Below are 17,534 nucleotides of genomic sequence, written 5' to 3' on the forward strand. Positions count from 1 at the left end.
CTGGGTTAGGGTGAGCCTGGACACCTGGGTCTGGAAGGAGGTGGAGGGGAGACTGAGATCCCTTCCTCCTCAGGCTGCCATGACCCAGCAGAGGCAGGAACCCTGCTCCCACAGGCTTGGAGACATGTAGGTGCCTAAATCCCTTGGGCCCTAGTCTGGGATGTCCCCTCTAGTAGTCCAGAGAAGGTGTGCAAAAGCCTTGGTTGGGGGGAAGGGGAGGAGCCAGAGGGAGTCAAGAGCTGCTGATTGGCTGGAAAGGAGTCATTTTTATTGAGCTTTGTGACCACTCAGAGCCTTAAAAGGGCCACTGCACTAGCCTCACTGCAGGGCTCTGCATTAAAGGGGCAGCACCTTGGGAAAGAGCCCCTGCTAAGGGGCAGAGCTGTGGCACTTTAAAAGCATTTAATGGGGGGGAAGGCATGAGAGGGTTAAGCTGCCACGGAGATCCTCCTGGACCACACCTCCCAGCAGCCTTTGCTCATCTAAGCCCTGAGCCAGGGAAGTAGTGCACGCTGGGACTTGTAGTCTCTCAGCCCCAGGCCAGGCTGTACACGGGGGCCACGCCTACTGCCCCCTCCTCACCTAAGGAAGCAGTGAATGCTGGGATACAGAACCTTAGCCCACAGCTCCAGCTCAGGGGGATCAGACCCCACAGGAGCAATGCATGCTGGGACACACTGCTCCAGTCCAGGCAGGGCCAGACCCCCTCCACCGCCCAAAGCAGTGCATGCTGTGACATGTAGCCTCACCCCCACTTCAACTGAGGGGAGCAGACAATCTAAGGGGGGGGGGGGACAAGACCCTACACCCCGCACAAAAGCAGTGCATGCTGGGATAAATAACCACAGCCCCACAGCTCCAGTCCAGGGAGGCAGATAGTCCAAGACAGGCAGATGGGGACAAGACCCGCCCCCCCCACCACAGCCCCCACTGGAGCAGTGCATGCTGGGACACAGAGCCTCACCCCATCACTCCAGTCCAGGGACAAAGGGGTGAACAGTCAAAGGGGGGCACTGGCCCCCCCACAATTCTTAAGTGACCTCGGCGTTGGTGACCTTGTTGAGGACACGGGAGCGCCGCGGCACGCACTCCAGGTCGAAGCGGCTCTCATAGATGGTGGGGCAGAGGCGCCAGCGGTTGTCACGGTAGATGCCCAGGTAGGTATAGACGTCAGGCTTGTAGGCCAGCGGGCACTTGACGCCAGCAGCCCGGATGGCAGCATCAGCAGCCAGCACATGCTCCTCATCTGTGAAGTCATCTGTGTAGACACACACCACGTGACGCCGCTCGCCATCAGGATGGCAGGGGCTCACCTTGGCCACGGTGAAGCGCCCATCCAGCACAGCCCGGGCCACGCCGGCCCAGGCATGGTCCACCTTGAAGCCCGTGTCCAGGTGGATGAGCCACTTGCCTGTGAGTACGCCATGGTTGAGGGCCAGCTCCCGCACCGTGGTGTGGGTCACGGGGCGGCCACTCAGCTGCAGCTGCTCCCATGCCTCCTGCAAGCCCACCACATCACCCGCCTCAGGACTGTAGCCAGGACCATACACAGCAATCCAGCCCACTGGCCGTGGGCCATAGCGGGCAACGCGGGAGGGCGGGTAGGTGGCCAGCCATGCCTCAAACTCAGCCCGAGGGGTGCGCCGGGCATCAAACACCACCCACGGGTCCATGTCAGCTGCCATCGACTCGGCTGCCAGCTGCTCAGCTGAGAAGGGGCCATCCCGGCCCCCGTCACCCTCGTCCTGGTCCGACATAGCTGCCAGGTCCTGAAGCAGGCACCTGCCAATGGGGGGGGGGGGGGGAGGAGGAGGTCAGGTATCACAGCTGCCTTATGGGAAGGCTGGGAGGCAGGTGAGCTAATTAGTTTGGAGTGACAAGCTTGTTAGGGTAAAGAGGGGGTGGGCAAGGGACATTAGCTCTGACAAAGGGGCTCTAGCTTTGCACTGGGCAGGGTACGTAGCTTAGGTAAGGGGCAGGCAGGTTAATTAACTCTGAGGAAGAGGCTCCCTTGTTTGGCAGGGGGCAAACTAATTATCTTAAGCAAGGAGCAGGCAGGCCAATAAGTTTCAATTAGGGAGAGCAAGCTAGTTCAGGTATGGGGCAGGTGGGTTAACTGGTAGATTGAAAGGCTCATCAGCTTCACATAGGACAGGCTAAACAGATCAGGTAGGGTAATTACCTGGTCAAAGGGGTTTATTCGGTAATTGCCCTAGGTTTGGGGCTTGCTAATTTGCTCCATTGAGGGGCTTCTTAACTTTGCACAGGACCAGCTAGTCAGCGCAGGCAGGTGGGCTAAGCTCCAACTGAAGAGCCTGTTTGGGGAAGGCTAGTTACTTAGCCCAAAGTTAGTACAAGCCAGCAGGCTAAACAGCTTCAAATGGAGGGGGATAGTTAATTAATTTAGGACACAGGCAGTGTAATCAGGAAGGGGGCTGGTTAATTAACTTACAGCACAGGGCTAGCTCCTTAGCTGTACATTTAACTTTGGTGGGGGGAACCCAGAAGCTAATTAACCCAGTTATTAACTGGCTGGCAGTAGGGCCGTCCCTAGGGGGAGGCAAATCAAGGCAACTGCCCCAGAGCTCATGATCTGGGGGGCCCTGTGGAGCTGGGCAGAGCAGCGGCCCTGCATCCAGCCACTCCTTACACCCCCACCAGCTTCTTTAGGTCTGGAGCCCATGGGATCGGAGCAGGGGCAGGGCCCCACACCCTGGTTGGGTCACCTCTGACTGGCAGCTCTCTGCCCAGGAAGTAGCCCCCGCTGAGCTGAGCTGGGGGCAGGGAGCAGGAAGGCAAGGGCTCTTTTACCCCCTGCCCTGTGGAGAAGCCCCCCATCCCCAACGGCTTCTAATTCTGCACCCCCCCGCCTCAAGGGAGCAATCAGGGAGCAATCAACCCACTCCCCCAGCTGCCTCCACCACAGGGCACCCAGAGGTGGAGGGAGCCAATTCTGCCCCAGCCACAGGGGCCGCCTTACCTGCGGCAGAAGAAGGGGGCCGGGGCGCGGGCCGCTGCCGGGTAGTGCCCTGGGGGAGAGAGGAGGCAGGTTGAGGCTGCCCCGTACGGGCCCTACCCAGAGCCAGCTGCTCACCTGCCCGGTAGCGTCCCAGCCAGCCCCCCCGCCCCCGCCCCATGCTCAGCCGGGCCCCGCGCCCCCACGATAGAAACCCCCCTCCCCCAGCCGCTGTCCCTCCCCCCGTGCCCGGCCTCCCCCAGTACGACCCCCCGCCCGCACCTGGCCCCTCTCAGCGTCTCGCGGCCGCCGCCATCTTGAGGGAGGGGGCGGGGCCGAGCCCTGGTGGAGCGGGGCGCTCGGGGAAACCGGAAGTGGCGGGAGCCGACGCGGAAGTGCACGGAGGGTGAAGCAGGAAGTTACGTCTGGAGAGGCGGAAAGGAGCAGCTCGGGAGGGGAGGACTTCCGGGAGAGAAGGGGCGGGGCTGCCGTAGAAGGGGCGGGGCTTCCGCGGGCGGAGCCCGCCCCGGAGGTGGCGGGAGGGACCTGGACCGCGGCGGGTGGAGTCAGCGAGCCTGGGGAGGGGCCCTCCCTCGCGGCTGGGAGAGCCCTGTGTGGGGATAGGGGCGGGGCTTCCCCGGGCCGGGCGCCGGGGGAGCCAGGTAGGCAGTGCCAGGACCGGGCGGCCCCGCCGCAGGGGGAGGAGCGAAGGTAGACAGGCGGCGGTAGGACGGGGCAGGGGGCGGGGCCAGGGTGGGCGGTGCTGGGAGCGGGCGGCGGTAGGACCAGGCGGGCGCGGGGCAGGGGGCGGGGCCAGGGTGGGCGGTGCTAGGGCCGGGGACCGGGGACCGGGCGGCGCTAGGACCGGGCGGGCGCGGGGCGCAGCGGGCCGCGATGCCGAGCAAGAAGAAGAAATACAACGCGCGGTTCCCGCCGGTAAGCCCGGCGCCTGGGGCCCTTCCCCAGCCTGGGGGTGGGGACTGCAGCCCGGACGCCGGGGCGGGGGGTAGTCGCGCCTGGGTCTCTTCCTGGGGTCCCCCCGGACGCCTCGGTTCCTTTCCGGGTCGTCCCCTCCCCCCGGACACCCTGACCCTAACCGCCTGTGACCCCTGGCCCCCGCCCTATCCCGCATTGCCCCTCCGATCCCTGCCCCCGGCCCCGCCCCCTCCCCTCTGGCTGTGACCCCTGACCTTCCCCCCTCACAACCCCTGAGCCCAGAGCCTGCGCCCTCAGCCCTCCTAGCCTCTACCCCCGGGGTCTCTGACCCCTGACCCCGTCCCCCGGGATCCCGGAGGGCAGGGGGGGTCCCTCCCACCTCCAGCCGGGGCGGGGTCCCGGCCCCCTGGGCTGCTTTTGAAGATGAGGGCCTGGTAGCCCGCGTGCTTGGGCCCCTTCCCGGCGCTGGGGTCCCAGCACCCAGATGCCTGGGCCCATTTCTAGAGTGAGGGCCTGGGTCCCTTCCCCACACCGGGGATTTGGCAGGCCGGACGGACACCTGGGCTCCTCGTGGAGGCTCAGGCCCGGCAGCCTGGACTCCCGGGCTCCTCCCTGGCTCTGGCAGGGACCCAGGGGTCAGGGGCTGGAGAAGGGTTGGGAGCCTGGACACCAGGGTTGTCTCCGGCTGTGGGAGGGGGTGGGCATTGAGAGAGGGCGGAGGCGGCATGGGGGGTTTGCAGCTGAGTCTGGGGTGGGGGCACCGAGCAAGAGGAGGCCTGTGGGGGCTTAGCATAGAGGCATCTGGGAGCCCGGACCCCGGGGTTTTCTCCGTGGTGCTGGGGGAGTGGGGCCCAGTGGATCAGAGCAGAGGAGTCTAGGGCCCGGCTGCCTGGGTTTGGTCCTCAGCTCGGGGGCACGGATAGGGTGGAGAGCTGGGATGCCTGGGACCTGTCTGCTCTGGGAGGGGAGTGGGAGGATGAGAAATAGCCCTGACCTGGGCCTGATGCTGGGGGCTTTAGCTAAGGCTGCCCAACCCCCCCAGCTCTTGACCTGTTCCCGCTCCCCAGGCACGGATCAAGAAGATCATGCAGACGGACGAGGAGATCGGGAAGGTGGCAGCTGCTGTCCCTGTCATCATCTGTATCCTTGGCAACGCCCCGACGCCGGCCTGGGTTCTCTCCAGCTCTGGGAGGGGAGCGGGGCCTGGGGACCGGACTGCGGGAGCCCGGCTGCTCTCGGACTCGGGGAGGGGGGGGGGGCAGTAGGGGCCGAGCCGGGACACCTGGGTTCTCTCCCTTAACCCCCGCCTTGCCACAGCCCGGGCGCTGGAGCTGTTCCTGGAGTCGCTGCTCAGGAAGGCCTGCCAAGTGACGCAGTCCAGGAACGCCAAGACCATGACCACATCCCACCTGTGAGTGCCCCGGGCCCCATCCCCTGGGCACTTGGGTCCTTCCCCCACTCCAGGGCGACTGGGATCTAGGGGGTTAGAAGCAGGGCTGGGAGGGAGCCTGGAGCTCGGACACCGGGGCTCTCTCTGCTCTGGAAGGGGAGTGGGGGCTGGGGGTGAAAGTGGGGGGAGGGGCTGGGTTTCCTCCAGCTCTGGGAGGGCAGGAGTGGGATCCAGGGCAGCATTTCCCAATCTGTAGGTTATGGCCCAGAAGTGGGTCGCGAGAATATGTGAAAGAACAAACTTGAAACGTGAATTCTTCTTTAAAGGAGAAAAATGTGGGACTCGCAGCTCTTCCCTTGCAGATGAGCAGAGCTCCAGCCTATGAGGGGCTACTTGGGCCCCCCTGCCCCACACACTGGGGCCTGGGTCTGGGGGCAGCGGGTTGGGGCTGGCCGTTGAAGTGTACAAGTGGGTCCTGGTACCAAAAAAGCTGAGAACGGCTGTGCTAGGGGTTAGAACAAGGGGCGGGAGGGATCTGGGAGCTCAGGGTCCTCTCCCCCTGCCTCACCATGCCCCTCTGGACAGTCCCAACCTAGCTTCTGTGCCTCAGTTTCCCCACTTTCAATCGACACAGGCTGGAGGGGCCAGGTGGGGGCTGTGAATCTCCCTGGCTTGGGGAAGTATCCTGCTGGGGGCTGTGGGAGACCTTGGGGCTGTGATGGGTTGGGGTGTGGCTTGGCCCTGCCCCCTCTGACCCCCCCACCCTGCCCCACCCCCTGCAGGAAGCAGTGCATTGAGCTGGAGCAGCAGTTTGACTTCCTCAAGGACCTGGTGGCCTCGGTGCCCGACATGCAGGGGGATGCTGAGGACAACCACGTGGAGGGCGAGCGGGTCTCCCGCAGGTGGGGCCAGTGCAGGGCAGGGCCAGCAGGGGTGCCGGGTAGTGAGGGAGTGGAGCCAGGTCTGGGAGAGGCTGGGCTGCAGGGGTGGAGCCAGCTCCGGAGGGGCGGAGCTAGAAAGGTGCTGGGTGTAAGGGGTGGAGCTAGTGCCTGGGAGACTGAGCTGTGGGGGGCGGAACCAATGGGGGGTGCTTTTGCCCCACCAGGCCTTGTTGCCCCTGGGAAGCTAAGCAGGGTTGAGGACGGTCTGTGTGTGGATGGGAGACCAGTACTGCCCCTGCTGGGGGGGGCACTTTCCCCAGCCAGCACCTGACACCCCTTGGAAGCTAAGCAGAGTCAGCTGGGATCACTATGTGGCTGGGAGACTGTGGGTGCCAATGCCCTGGCAGTAGGGAGTGTTCCAGGGGGGCTCTCCCCTTTTAGGCCCCAATGCCCTGGGTTGGGGGGTTCATTTGGGCTACCAGGGGCTCCACTGCCCCAAATGCTGGGAGCTGCCGTGCTCCACACCAGAAGTGGTTGCAGTTTGACTGCACCTACCGGGATTCAACCTGTGGAGCAGGGGCTCAGCAAGGGACTCTGATGCCTGGTGGGTCCGTGCAGGGGCCGGAAGCCGGGCAGCGGGCGGAAGAATGGCGGGACAGGGGCCAAGGGCAAGGACCCCAAGCAGTCGGGCACTGACTCGGAGCAAGAGGTGAGGCGGGGGTGGCCAGGCAGGGGAACCTCCTGGGCACCGGGATGAGGGCAGTGGAAGCCGGGGGGCAAGCCTGGGAGCCCAGACACCTGGGTTCACTCCAGCTGTGAGCGGGGGGTGGGAGCTGGGGGGTGAGAGCAGGGGGGTTGGGCTCCCAGGTGCCTGGGTTCCCCCCCACCTCTCTCACGCCCATGCTGCATCCCTGCCCTGCCTTGGTCCTCGGTGTGCCCGGGGGTGATCTGCCCATCTCCGTCTAGGAGGACTCGGAGGACAGCGAGAGCGACGCGGAGGAGGAGACACTGCAGTCGCCGCCCCCCAGCCGCCCCGCCGCCCCGTTCCCCAGGTACTGACCTGGAGCCTGGATTCTCTCCGGGCCTGGCGGGGCAGGGGCGCTGGGAGCCAGGACACCTGGATTCTCCCCCCTTCTCTGGCCGGGGAGAGGCTGGGGGTGGGCCTAGGACTGGCCTAGCTGCCCCCCCATCCTTTTTCTCTCCCCGTCCCCCCAGCTCACCAGCACCGTACCTGCCCTTCGCACCCGCTGCGCCTTCCGGGATGACCATGGGCCTGGCTGTGCCTGCGGTCCTGCCCACCATGACGCCGCCAGCGCCCCTGCCCCCTGCCCCCGCCCAGGACGAGGAAGATGAAGACTATGACTCGTAGCCCCCCGGGGTCCCTTTTAGATGCTGCATTGGGGGTGGGGGGGCAAGCGGATCTTACCTGTAATTATGGAGTCGGATTCCCCCCTTCCCTCCCCATGGCTGATTATTTTAGGGGTTCCCTGGGAGCGTTGAACCCCCCAGATCTCAGAGCCTGGGTAGCCCTGCCCCTCTCCCCCACCATTTCACACCAGTTCAGCCCAGAGCTTGTCCCCAGTCTGTTGCATCTTGGGGGTCCCCTATCCCCCTCTCACTGCAGCTCTGGGGCTGCAAATCCTTGGGGGGCTGGAAGCAGCTGCTTCTTGCCAGAGCCTGGGGCAGGGGGGTGGGAATAGGAGGGGCCCTCGCCTAGACAGAGGTTGGGGGGGGGGGGAAGCAACCAGGCACTGTGGGGTAGTAGACAAAGACCCCTTTTGCAGGGGAGGGAAGGCATGGAGTGGATCCCCTGAGACTCAACCCTGTGCATTGTGGGTGGGGGGAGGCAGGTGGGGGCTAGGCAGGACCTCTTATAGAAAGAGCCCCCCTATGGGTGGGGGGATGGGCATCAGGGATGGGGGATCCCCTACAGCAGAGGCCCCCTGAGGGGAGGGCGGGGGGATCCCGAATAAACACAGCCCCCTGGCAGGGAGGGGGAGGGGAGCAGGGCATGGGGGGCTCACAGCAGACAGGCAGCCCCCTAAGGGGGTGGCCCGGAGCTGGGGGCGCTGCTTGCCCCCCCTTCCAGCTGTGTATGTGGGGGGGATCGGGGACCTCTAGCCCCTGCGGGGGGTTTTGTATCGACTCAATAAAGGTCCGGTTTGAAGCCAGCGGCTGGCGCCACTCACTGCCCCGCCGCCCCATCGCCGCCTCCAGCCCGCCTGCACCCCCGCGGGGGGGCTCCTGCCCCCGGACCGCCGCACGTGGGCTGCTTCCGGGTTGCCTACTGCCACCTCCTCATTGGCTACGGCGCCGGCCAATGGGAGCGCAGCTTACGCTCCATTCTCTGCAAGAAGGCATCGCCATTCCTCCCTCTGTGGGTCTGGCGCATGCGTCTCGTTGAAGAGGCTGCGGTGGTATCTGCGCGTGCGCCGAGCCGGAAAGGCGCTGGGTACTTTGCGCATGCGCGGTTGCTAAGGGGCGTGCGGTAGCCCCGAGTACGCACGGCAGGACGCGGAAGCCAGCAGGTGGCGGCACGTGGGTGCCTAGAGCACGACGGCTCCTGTAGGGGTGCTATGGACCCCACCCCCCACAGGCCTGTGGGAGGGAGGGGACTTCATAGGAGGGAAACTATAGGGGATGATCCCAGGGCCACCCCCATCGGGGGGCAATCCATAGGGCCTGGCCTGACCTGCGGGGGTGAGGGAGCTGTGCGTCTGTCCCGGGCTCCTGGGCTCAGTCCATCTGTCCGTCCCCATGGTGCATAGGGCGTGCGTGTGCGTGGCTCGGATGCCTGGGTTCTGCGCGTCTGTCCCGGGGCGCAGCGGGTCCCGCACGCCTGGGGTCCACGTGCACGCACCCATCCGGGTGCCCAGACGAGCCCTGCCTCTGCCCCCCGCAGGCCCAGGCAGCGCGGCCGAGTCCTGGGACCCGCAGCTTGGAGCCCTTCTCCCCACCCCACTGCCCGCGCCGACCCCCAGAGTGCCCTGGGTGAGAGCCCAGCCCCGCCATCAACCCCCAGCAGCAGAGCTGCCGCGGGCGGGGTCAGCCCCCAGCTCTGTTGGCCCCTCTCCTGTGTGCCACGGCGCCCGGACACTGGGCACTTCAGTGGGCGGCTCCTCCATGGAGCCATGGCCCTGGACACCTGCCTGAAGGCTCTGGCCGGAGGGACCCCCAAGGTGGAGCTGGCTCCTTCTGCGTCTCGTGGCTACGAGCCCCGTGCTTTCACTAGTCGCTGGGGGAGAAGGAGCCTCCTGGTGCTTATTTAAACTAACGACCTCACTTCATGGCCGACCCCTGGCTGTGGTTGGAGAAGGTCTGTTGGCAAGCCCTGTGGACTGTCTCCTCATCATCTGGGATTAAGCCTTTCTCACCCCCGACCTCGAACAGGCCAGGCCTCCGTAGTGGCTCCTCACGTGGAGGTTGGAGGACTCGGTGGGGAACCAACACTGAAATCAGCTGCTCTTGCGTCTGCAGGGCCTGGGAGAGACCCCACCGGAGCAGCCCCCACCCCCCTAGCACGATGCCTCTGGAGGGGGTGAGTACCTGGAGATGGCGCTGGCTTCCTTCAGCTGTGGGTCATGGCATCAGAGGGCCTCAGGCTGGAGATGTTCTGCCCCTGTTAGGGGTGGGGGTCTCCTGGGGGCTCGAGCCGGACGGGGCAGGTCTCCTGATGTCTTGGACAGGCCTGACCCTGCCTGGGGCAGCAGGTGGGACTGGATGAGACCCCCGAGCTCCCTCCCAGCCCCTCTAGGAGCCCATTCAACAGCCCCAGGCCCCCAGTGTGGCCGGAACCAGCCTTGCACCCCAACTCTCCTGAGTTTCCATCTGGGCAGCCGGAGCCGCAGCCTGGAGACCTCCTCGAGTTCGACCGTGCTGGCTACAAGCACTGGGGCGTCTACGTGGGAGAGGATGAGGTGAGGGGGTGGGGGGCTGGGCCCACCAGGTGGCATCGTGGGAAGTGGGACAGGCAAGGGGTTGGCGTTGGACCCGGGGACCTTGGGCAGGGGATGCGAAGGCGCAGTGAGCCAGACACCTGGGTTCTGGGTGGGGGTATGGGGTGGCACTGGACTCTGTGTGTGGCCCCAGATGCCTGGATTTGGGGGGTAAGGCAGGGGTCCAGGAGGCCTGGGTTCTGTGTATGTGTGTGCGTGTCCCTTGGGCGCCTGGCTTCTCTGTGCACGGGTGCGTGTGCCCAGGCTCCGGCCCTGCTCTCCTCCCTCTCCCCAGCCCGGGCTCCTGGATCCCTTGTGGAGGTTCCTCGGCTTCACCCGACCCAAGTGTGTTGTCCACGTGGCCAGTGAGCGCTGGGGCGGCTGCTGGGGTCCTGGGTAGGGGGATCGGACCCCACTCCAGCACCCGGGCCTGCCTGGCAGAAGCTGCGGGGGGGAAGGAGAGGGTGAACCCCCCAGAACCAGCCCCCCTGTTCTGCAGTCAGGGAGGGGAGGCTGCCCGGACCCTCGATCCTGGGAGGTGGTGGCAAGGTGGGGCCTGGCAGCCTTGGAAGAGCAAGGGGAGAGAGGTGTCGGGGGGACTCGGCTGGTGGGGGTGTTTAAAGGGGCCTCACCCAATTCCTTCGGCCCATGGCGATGTGCAGAGACCCCCCTGGGCGTGGAGGTGCAGAAGGAGCCGCTGGAAGTCGTAGGGGCTGGCGCCCGGTACCGCGTGAGGAACCTCCACGACGGGGAGCTGCAGGCCTTCCCCCAACGGGAGATCGTGGCCCGAGCCCGGCGGCAACTGGGGCAGCCATTCCCCTACGACCTGGTGGAGCAGAACTGCCAGCACTTCGCCACCTGCGTCCGCTACGACGTGGCCAGGAGTGCGCAGGTCAGTGGCACGGATCTCGGGGGAGACGCCCAGGGAGCTGGGAGCTCTGCCCTGGGGGCTCAAGGAGAGGTGGGATGGATGCTTGTGGGAGGGAAGTCTAGGCCTGTGCTGTGCTGTAGGGGCGGGAAGGTGTCTCCCAGGCTCTGGGCTGGGCTGGTTGCTCCCTCCTGTCCCCATTTCTGCTCCATGTGTTGCAGTTTTTAAGCCTCCCTTGGAGGGCTGGCAGGGCTCCTGTGGTCCCATCCAGTTCAACCCCTTCCGGGTGCAGAATCAGGCCTGTCCAAACCAGCCAGGAGACTCCATCGTCCCAGCGCAGGGGCCAGGCCGCACCCGGCTCATGGGATCCTCTTGGCTTCCAGGTGGAGACGGTGAAAGGTGTTGCATGGGCTTTGCTGGATATGGTGAGTGGATCCCCCCCAGGGACTGCCGCCTCGGGCTCTTCCCTACCCTGGGGAAGAGCCAGTGGGACCAGGGCCATGACCCTTGACTCTTCCAGTTTGAGGCACTGTGGAGCCGTGAGTAGCCGCATCCTGCAAGGCCGAGGGGCCCAGAGCAATAGAGAGAGAATGGACCCCGCTGCCTCACTGCCTCATTCTCCTGTTGCATCCTCCCCCCCCTTTGCACCCCACCATCCATCCTGTAAGCGAGGCACCCAGCATCCTTGGGGTCCGGGGGTGCAGCCATGGGAAGCCCGGACGCCTGTGTTGACTCCCAGTTCTGGGAGGGGAGGGAGGGACCGGGGGGGGGCAGCTGAAGCAGTGGGGGGCTGGCTGGGGGCTAAAGCTGCTCTGGGAGTAGCCCCTGCCCCAGGCTGTGGTCAGGGAGGTTTAATCATACCTGCGATGAATTGTGCCCACAGTGGGGCCATGAGCTCAGCCTGGGGGAGGCAAGGGCAGGGCACCCAGAGCGGGGCAGGGGGGGACAGACCAGGGACCCAGGCGTCCGGTGAGGCTGGACTCCAGTGCTCTGAGCCTCGAGGAGACTTCCAGACCCTGGGCGGGGGCCTGGGCACACATCAGCAGCCGCAGCAGAGCCGTGGGATGGGGCACCGGCCCAGTCGGGTCTGGGGCACTCCCTGTCCCCTGGTGGCAGCAGATGGACTAGGCACCCCCTCTTTACCGTGGGGGGGCTCTGAGCTCAGCAGTGGGCCCTGGTGCCTACCAGGAGACTGGCAGCACTTTGGGGCCGGGGGAGACCCCCCCACCATGCTCTGGCAGTCTCTGGGGGGGGAAGGAGTGCTGCACTGGGTAATCAGGGGAGGGTTAATTGCCAGCTGATCACCTTCTGGTGGCAGCTGGGAGAATTGCATCCCCCACCCCCAGGCCATGGGTTGGCACCCCCTGGTGGCAGCCAGGCATATTGTGCCCCCCCACTGGTGGGGCAGGGGCAGCCCCCCTGCCCAGGCCTGTCGTCCCCCCCCGCAGCACAGACCCAGCAGCCTTGTGAGATGTTAGTCCCCGTTTATTGTTGATCCCTCAGCACCCCCCTCCTGCCCCCCACTGTAGTGGGGGGTGTGGGGAGAGACCCGGGGTCCTATCACTCGGTATTGACTCCAGCTTTGATCCCGTGCCCTGGGGGGGGGGGGCGTGTCTCATTGCCCCCCCGCCACACCCTGGGCAAGCAGCCTGTAAACACTCAGACTCTGCCTCTCCACCCACAAAAAAATCCAGTGATCATGATTGCTTTGGTCACATCCCATCACCCCCCCCCAACAACCACTGCCCCCCACGGGCCTTGCAGCTCCCAGGGAGCAGAGCTCCCCCTGTGCTGGCTGTACCACCCCCCCAACACCAAGCTCTAGAGTTTGGCAATTAAAATCATTAAGACAATGGAATAAATGAGGCCCTCTCCCCAGGTCCAGCCTGGCCCCCCCCAACCTCCCTCCCAGGCTGGAGGCAACCCCAACCTAAGGCAGCATGGAAACAGGGGGGTCCCCAGCTGCCCCCCCCTCCCCACCAAGGCCTGTCATTACTGGGGAGCCCAGGAGATCAGGTGGAGGCAGGTCAGTCTTCACCACAGGTCATGGGTGGCGGGTAAATAGCAGCCCAGGTGGGGTACAAAGGTGGGGTGGGGGCAGCCGGGTCCCCCCCAGGGCTTTGCTGACAGGGGGCCAGGCTGCCCTCTGAAGTGCCCCCACTTCCTGCAGGGGAACCCCCCCCACACACAAATCCAGTCTCCACTTAGAGGAGTTAGGGGAGAAGCCAGCAGCAAAGGAGTTAAGAATGGGCAAGGCCTGCCCTTAAAGTGACAGCAATCATGGGGGGGGGGTCTCTGTCCAGGATGGGGGCAGGGGCAGCAGGGGTTGGGGGTGGAGAAGCCCCACCCCCCTACTCAATCTCCAGGATGAGGTCATCGCCTTCGAGGCTCATGTCGGGCTGGACGTGCACAGCCTTGACAGTGCCAGCGACCGGGGAGTTGACGACTGTCTCCATCTTCATGGCACTCAGCACGCACAGGGGCTGCCCCTTGGCCACCACCTGCCCCGGCACCACCTTGATGTCCACCACCTTGCCTGGCATTGGTGCCCCCACCTGCCCCTTCACGTCCTTCAGCACCTTGGGATGGAAGTGCATCTCCTGCGGGAGGCAAAGGGGGGAGGGGTCAGCCCTAGAAATCCCCCCATGAACTAAATGGTTCTGGTCCCAATGGTTCCTTCCACCACCTTGAATTGGACCAACGGCCTGTCCACTCTACAGCACCCCCCCCATCAAAATGGTTTGTTCCACCTCAGTGTCCCAACACTCCACCCCCACAGTATGAAGACTCATTTACCTGGATCCCCCCACCAGATGGGATAAATGGTTTCTTCCAGCTGGGGATCCTATCCCTTCTCCCTCACAGCCCCCCATGGACCCATCCCTCCCCTTACAACCATTTCTTGCACTCCAGGACCCCAACATACCCTCTTGATGGGGGCATCTTGCACTCTGTTAATGGACACATCTATCCTGGTCCCCCCCAGCCCAGCCCCACATGGACACATCCAACCTATACACCCCTCCCTCAGAATGGTTTCTTCCACCTCTGTATACCCCCAACTTGAATTACATCTATGGACTCCGTCACCCTGGTGCTCCCCCCTGCACCAGACTAGATGAATGGTTCTTGCCAGCCTGGTGCCCAATTCTCACCCCCCACCAAAGGACTGGACTAACTGACCAACCAAGTCAAATGTCCCCCTCCAGGATGAACTAGTGGTTTCTCCCAGCACAGGGTCCATCACTAAAGCCTGGACCAACCCACAGATTAGACCAATGGACTCTTTCAGTCCACACCGCCCTGGCTCCCCAAAAGCTTGGGCCAACCCACCCTGACTCCCCCCAGATTGGACCAATGGGTTCTTCCAGCCCAGGCACCCACCCACTAACCCTTGGTCCGATGGACCAACCCAATCACCCCCCACCCCGCACTGGGCCTCCGTCAGCCCAGAACAATGGACTCACCCAGGATCCAGCTGCCCGAGGCCTGGCCCCGCCCCCCAGGGCCTAGGCTCTGCCTCTAGGCCCTGCCCCCGCACCTTCATGGCCTGCGTGTCCTTGACGAGGATGGAGCGCAGCTGCCCATTGAGCTCGAAGAAGACCTCGCGCTGCCCCCCCTGCGCCAGGTCGCCCAGCGCCAGCGCCTTGATGTGCAGCGTCTTGCCCCGCTCCAGCTCCACCTGCAAGGGGCAGGAGTCTGTTAGACCCAGGCCCCGCCCCTCTCCATGTCCCTCCCAGTCAGACACCCCACCCACCTGGATCTTCTCAAGACTCCACCCCATCCCGTAGGCCACACCCTAATCCTAAAGGTTATGCCCTTCAACCCCCTCTGAGATGCCACCCCCAAAGCCAGAAGGCCCACCCCCAGATCCCTCTGAGACTCCGCCTCCACCTGAGGCCCTGACCTGATACCCCCATAAGGCTCTGCCCCCAGATCTCTCCAAGAGACCCCACCCCAGAGGCCCTGCGCTGACCCCCCCATGAGACTCTGCCCCCCTCCCGCAGCCATGCCCAGCACCTCGAACTCCTCAGCGATCTTGGGCCCCTCGAGGAAGAGGCGGGTGTCGAGGCACTCGACTGGGCCGAAGGTGGCTGTGAAGGCCTTGAACTCCTCAAAGACCTGTGGGTACATGGCGGCCGACAGCACATCCTCGGAGGTGATGTCATCGCCATGACGACTCCGCAGCTCCGCCTCCAGCACCTCAAAGTCCAGGGGGGGCAGTGAGGCCCCTGGGCGCCCCTCCACCCGCGGCAGGTCCTTCAGCACCTGGGGGGCCAGGCCAGCACAGCAGGGGTCAGCAGGGCTGAGGAAGTCCTGCCCCCTGGTTGCTAGGGAAGGGGATTCCCCATTGAGCCCAGCCCCCTGGTTGCTACGGAGAGGGATTCTGCATGCTTGCCTGTTGCCAGGAAACCCCTAAAGTCCTGTTGCTAGAGACCTGCCCCTGTTGCCAGAGCTCTCTCATAGTGATGGGGGAGGGGCCAGACAAGGTCCCTAGCAATGGGGCGGGACTAAGCCATCTAGCTCCACCCATTGCCAGGGACCACCTATTGCCCCTCTCCTGTTGCTAGCGGCCGCTTGGCCCCGCCCCCACTGCCTAGGCCTATAGCCCTACCTCTGCTTCCAGAGACATTCTGTGGCTCCACCCCCTGTTGCTAAGGGGCTCCTATCACCCTGTCCCCATTGCCAGGACCCCGAGTAGCTCCACCCCTGTTGCTAGGGGCCCCATATAGCCCCACCCCTATTGCCAAGGACCCCATATGTCTCCATCCTGTTGCTACAGACCCCCATGCCAACACCCCTGTTGCTAGGAGCCCAATGGAGCTGTGCCCCCATTGTCAAGGACCCCATAAGGTCCCACCTCTGTCACTATGGTCTCCCTGTAGCCCCACCCCCCCTTGCCAGGAACCTTGTATGGCTCCGCCTCCACTACCGGGGCCCCACCCAGCCCCCCATGGTGGCACCTTGGAGCGGAAGGGCTCGGGGAAGCCGCCGTGGGGGATGCCAATGTGGCCCTGCAGGAACTCGACCACGGAGCGAGGGAAGGACAGGTCCTCAGCCTGCGCCTCCACGTCGGCCCGCGACAGCCCGTTCTGCACCATGAACTGTGCCAGGTCCCCCACGATCTTCGACGACGGCGTCACCTGCGGGGGCAGGGGCACATAAGGGGAGGGGTGGGGCAGGCCACACCCACCCCAGGGGTCCCCAGCCTTGGATCAGGTCCCAGCTTGTGCCCACCCCCTGCCCCCCCAAGCTGGGAGAACCCAGGTGTCCAGGTGCCAGGGGACGCAGGCATCCGGCTCCCACCCTCCTGCTCTTCTACCTGGCCCAGATGGGTCCCGCTGCCCCCTACAGCTCCAGCTGAGGTCCCAGCCCCTGCCCCACCCCCAGCTCAAGCCTCACCCCCCCTGAGGCTCCTAGCCCCGCCTCACCCTCAGGCCCTGCCCCCCAGCCTCAGGCTCCACCCCGACTCCAAATCTCAGGTCCCGCCCCACACCCTCAGACCCTGCCCCCTCCTTGACTCCAAACCCTGGGCCCTGCCCCCAGTCCCCACCCCCATCCCTGACCCCACCCACCTTGATGAGGTCACCCAGGATCTGGTTGGCTTCCACGTAGGCCTTCTTAACCTGCTTGAACTTGTTGCCCAGCCCCATGCTGTGGGCCTGGAAGTGCAAGTTGGTGTACTGCCCACCCGGGATCTCGTTCTCGTACACGTCCGCGTTGCCCGACTTCATGGTGGCCGTGCAGTCGAAGGGCGCGTACAGCCCGCGCGCCGCCTCCCAGTACTCGCTGTAGTCGAACACCCGCTCCAGCGGGAGCCCTGCATGGGGTGGGGGGGCAGCATGGGGCACCCCGCCCCAGGAGGACCCAGATGTCTGGGCCCCCATACTGTGACCCAGACTCCATCCCTGCCTCAGGAACCCAAGTGTCCGGGTGCTACGAACCCCCTGCTCTGAGCTCCCAGACTGCCTGCTTCCTAGAGAGGAGGCCCAGGTGACAGGCACCAGGACCCCTAGAGCCGCCCCGCCGGGAGAAACCAGGTGTCCAGGCTCCCATCCCAGACACCCTAGATGTCAGGGGCTCCGGGCTCCCAGCCCTGCTGCTCCCACCCCGCAGCCCCCGTCCCTGCCAGAGCTGGAGGGAACCCAGGAGTCTGGGCCCAGGCCTCGCTGTGCCACTGACCTGTGTCGAGGGCAGTGCCACGAGTGCAGGCCACCATGGCGCCCATGCTGGGCTGCGACGTCATCCCCGACATGGCATCCACAGCCACGTCCACCACGTCGGCACCGGCGTTCGCAGCTGCCAGCAGCGCTGCCACCCCCGCTCCTGATGTGTCATGGGTGTGCACATGCAGCGGCAGCATCGGGAACCGTGCCCGCAGCGCCCCTACCAGCAGCTCCGAGGCCTGTGGCTTCAGCAGCCCCGCCATGTCCTGGGGGGCACAAGGGGAGTTGGTGGGCAGCTCCACTGGTGCCCCTCGCTCCTGCCTCGCAACTCCCAGCAGTGCCCCTTTCTCCTGACCCACAGTCCCAGTGGTGCCCCTCACTCCCGACCCACCAGCCCCCCC

The 17,534-nt window shown here is 65.1% G+C and overlaps 3 protein-coding genes and 1 long non-coding RNA gene across 7 annotated transcripts in view; 2 read left to right on the forward strand and 2 right to left on the reverse strand.

The window, feature by feature from the left end:
- Positions 1-252: 252 nt before the first annotated feature.
- On the reverse strand, positions 253-3,392 carry C6H11orf68 (chromosome 6 C11orf68 homolog). The gene is made up of 3 exons (XM_090055157.1): positions 3,239-3,392; positions 2,981-3,029; positions 253-1,782 (listed from the first exon to the last, which is right to left on the reverse strand). Exon 3 carries the CDS (start codon positions 1,755-1,757, stop codon positions 1,032-1,034), a length of 726 nt encoding a protein of 241 aa, XP_089911283.1. The 5' UTR covers positions 1,758-1,782; positions 2,981-3,029; positions 3,239-3,392; the 3' UTR covers positions 253-1,031.
- Positions 3,393-3,715: 323 nt separating this feature from the next.
- On the forward strand, positions 3,716-8,334 carry DRAP1 (DR1 associated protein 1). Its single transcript, XM_090055169.1, has 7 exons — positions 3,716-3,892; positions 4,960-5,032; positions 5,210-5,303; positions 6,065-6,184; positions 6,782-6,872; positions 7,130-7,215; positions 7,379-8,334. The coding sequence occupies exons 1-7, from the start codon at positions 3,851-3,853 to the stop codon at positions 7,530-7,532; spliced, it is 660 nt and encodes a 219-aa protein (XP_089911295.1). The 5' UTR covers positions 3,716-3,850; the 3' UTR covers positions 7,533-8,334.
- Positions 8,335-8,698: 364 nt separating this feature from the next.
- Positions 8,699-11,655, forward strand: LOC149860551 (uncharacterized). The gene is made up of 5 exons (XR_016443267.1): positions 8,699-8,728; positions 9,641-9,701; positions 9,850-10,080; positions 10,761-10,990; positions 11,350-11,655. It is a non-coding gene; the product is annotated as an uncharacterized LOC149860551 (long non-coding RNA).
- Positions 11,656-12,435: 780 nt separating this feature from the next.
- PC (pyruvate carboxylase) overlaps positions 12,436-17,534 on the reverse strand; it is a 63,227-nt gene continuing 58,128 nt past the window's right edge. For all 4 annotated transcript variants that reach the window (XM_090054937.1, XM_090054936.1, XM_090054939.1 and 1 more), the window contains 6 exons: positions 17,150-17,399; positions 16,543-16,787; positions 15,931-16,110; positions 14,987-15,235; positions 14,508-14,648; positions 12,436-13,566 (listed from right to left, as the gene is read on the reverse strand). In XM_090054937.1, the coding sequence (XP_089911063.1) occupies positions 13,318-13,566; positions 14,508-14,648; positions 14,987-15,235; positions 15,931-16,110; positions 16,543-16,787; positions 17,150-17,399 (1,314 nt within the window). In that variant the 3' untranslated portion in view covers positions 12,436-13,317. The remainder of the gene's footprint in view (positions 13,567-14,507; positions 14,649-14,986; positions 15,236-15,930; positions 16,111-16,542; positions 16,788-17,149; positions 17,400-17,534) is intronic.

This window comes from Crocodylus siamensis, chromosome 6, assembly GCF_052110815.1.
Source record: "Crocodylus siamensis isolate JL-2025a chromosome 6, ASM5211081v1, whole genome shotgun sequence".
In the NCBI taxonomy this organism is placed as follows: Eukaryota; Metazoa; Chordata; order Crocodylia; family Crocodylidae; genus Crocodylus; species Crocodylus siamensis.

Coding starts and splice junctions, on each gene's coding strand:
- C6H11orf68 (XM_090055157.1), bottom strand. CDS start 1,757: ATGTCGGACCAGGACGAGGGTGACGGGGGCCGGGATGGCCCCTTCTCA.
- DRAP1 (XM_090055169.1), top strand. CDS start 3,851: ATGCCGAGCAAGAAGAAGAAATACAACGCGCGGTTCCCGCCG. Junction 3,893..4,959: donor ACAACGCGCGGTTCCCGCCG/GTAAGCCCGGCG, acceptor CCCGCTCCCCAG/GCACGGATCAAGAAGATCAT. Junction 5,304..6,064: donor ACCATGACCACATCCCACCT/GTGAGTGCCCCG, acceptor CACCCCCTGCAG/GAAGCAGTGCATTGAGCTGG.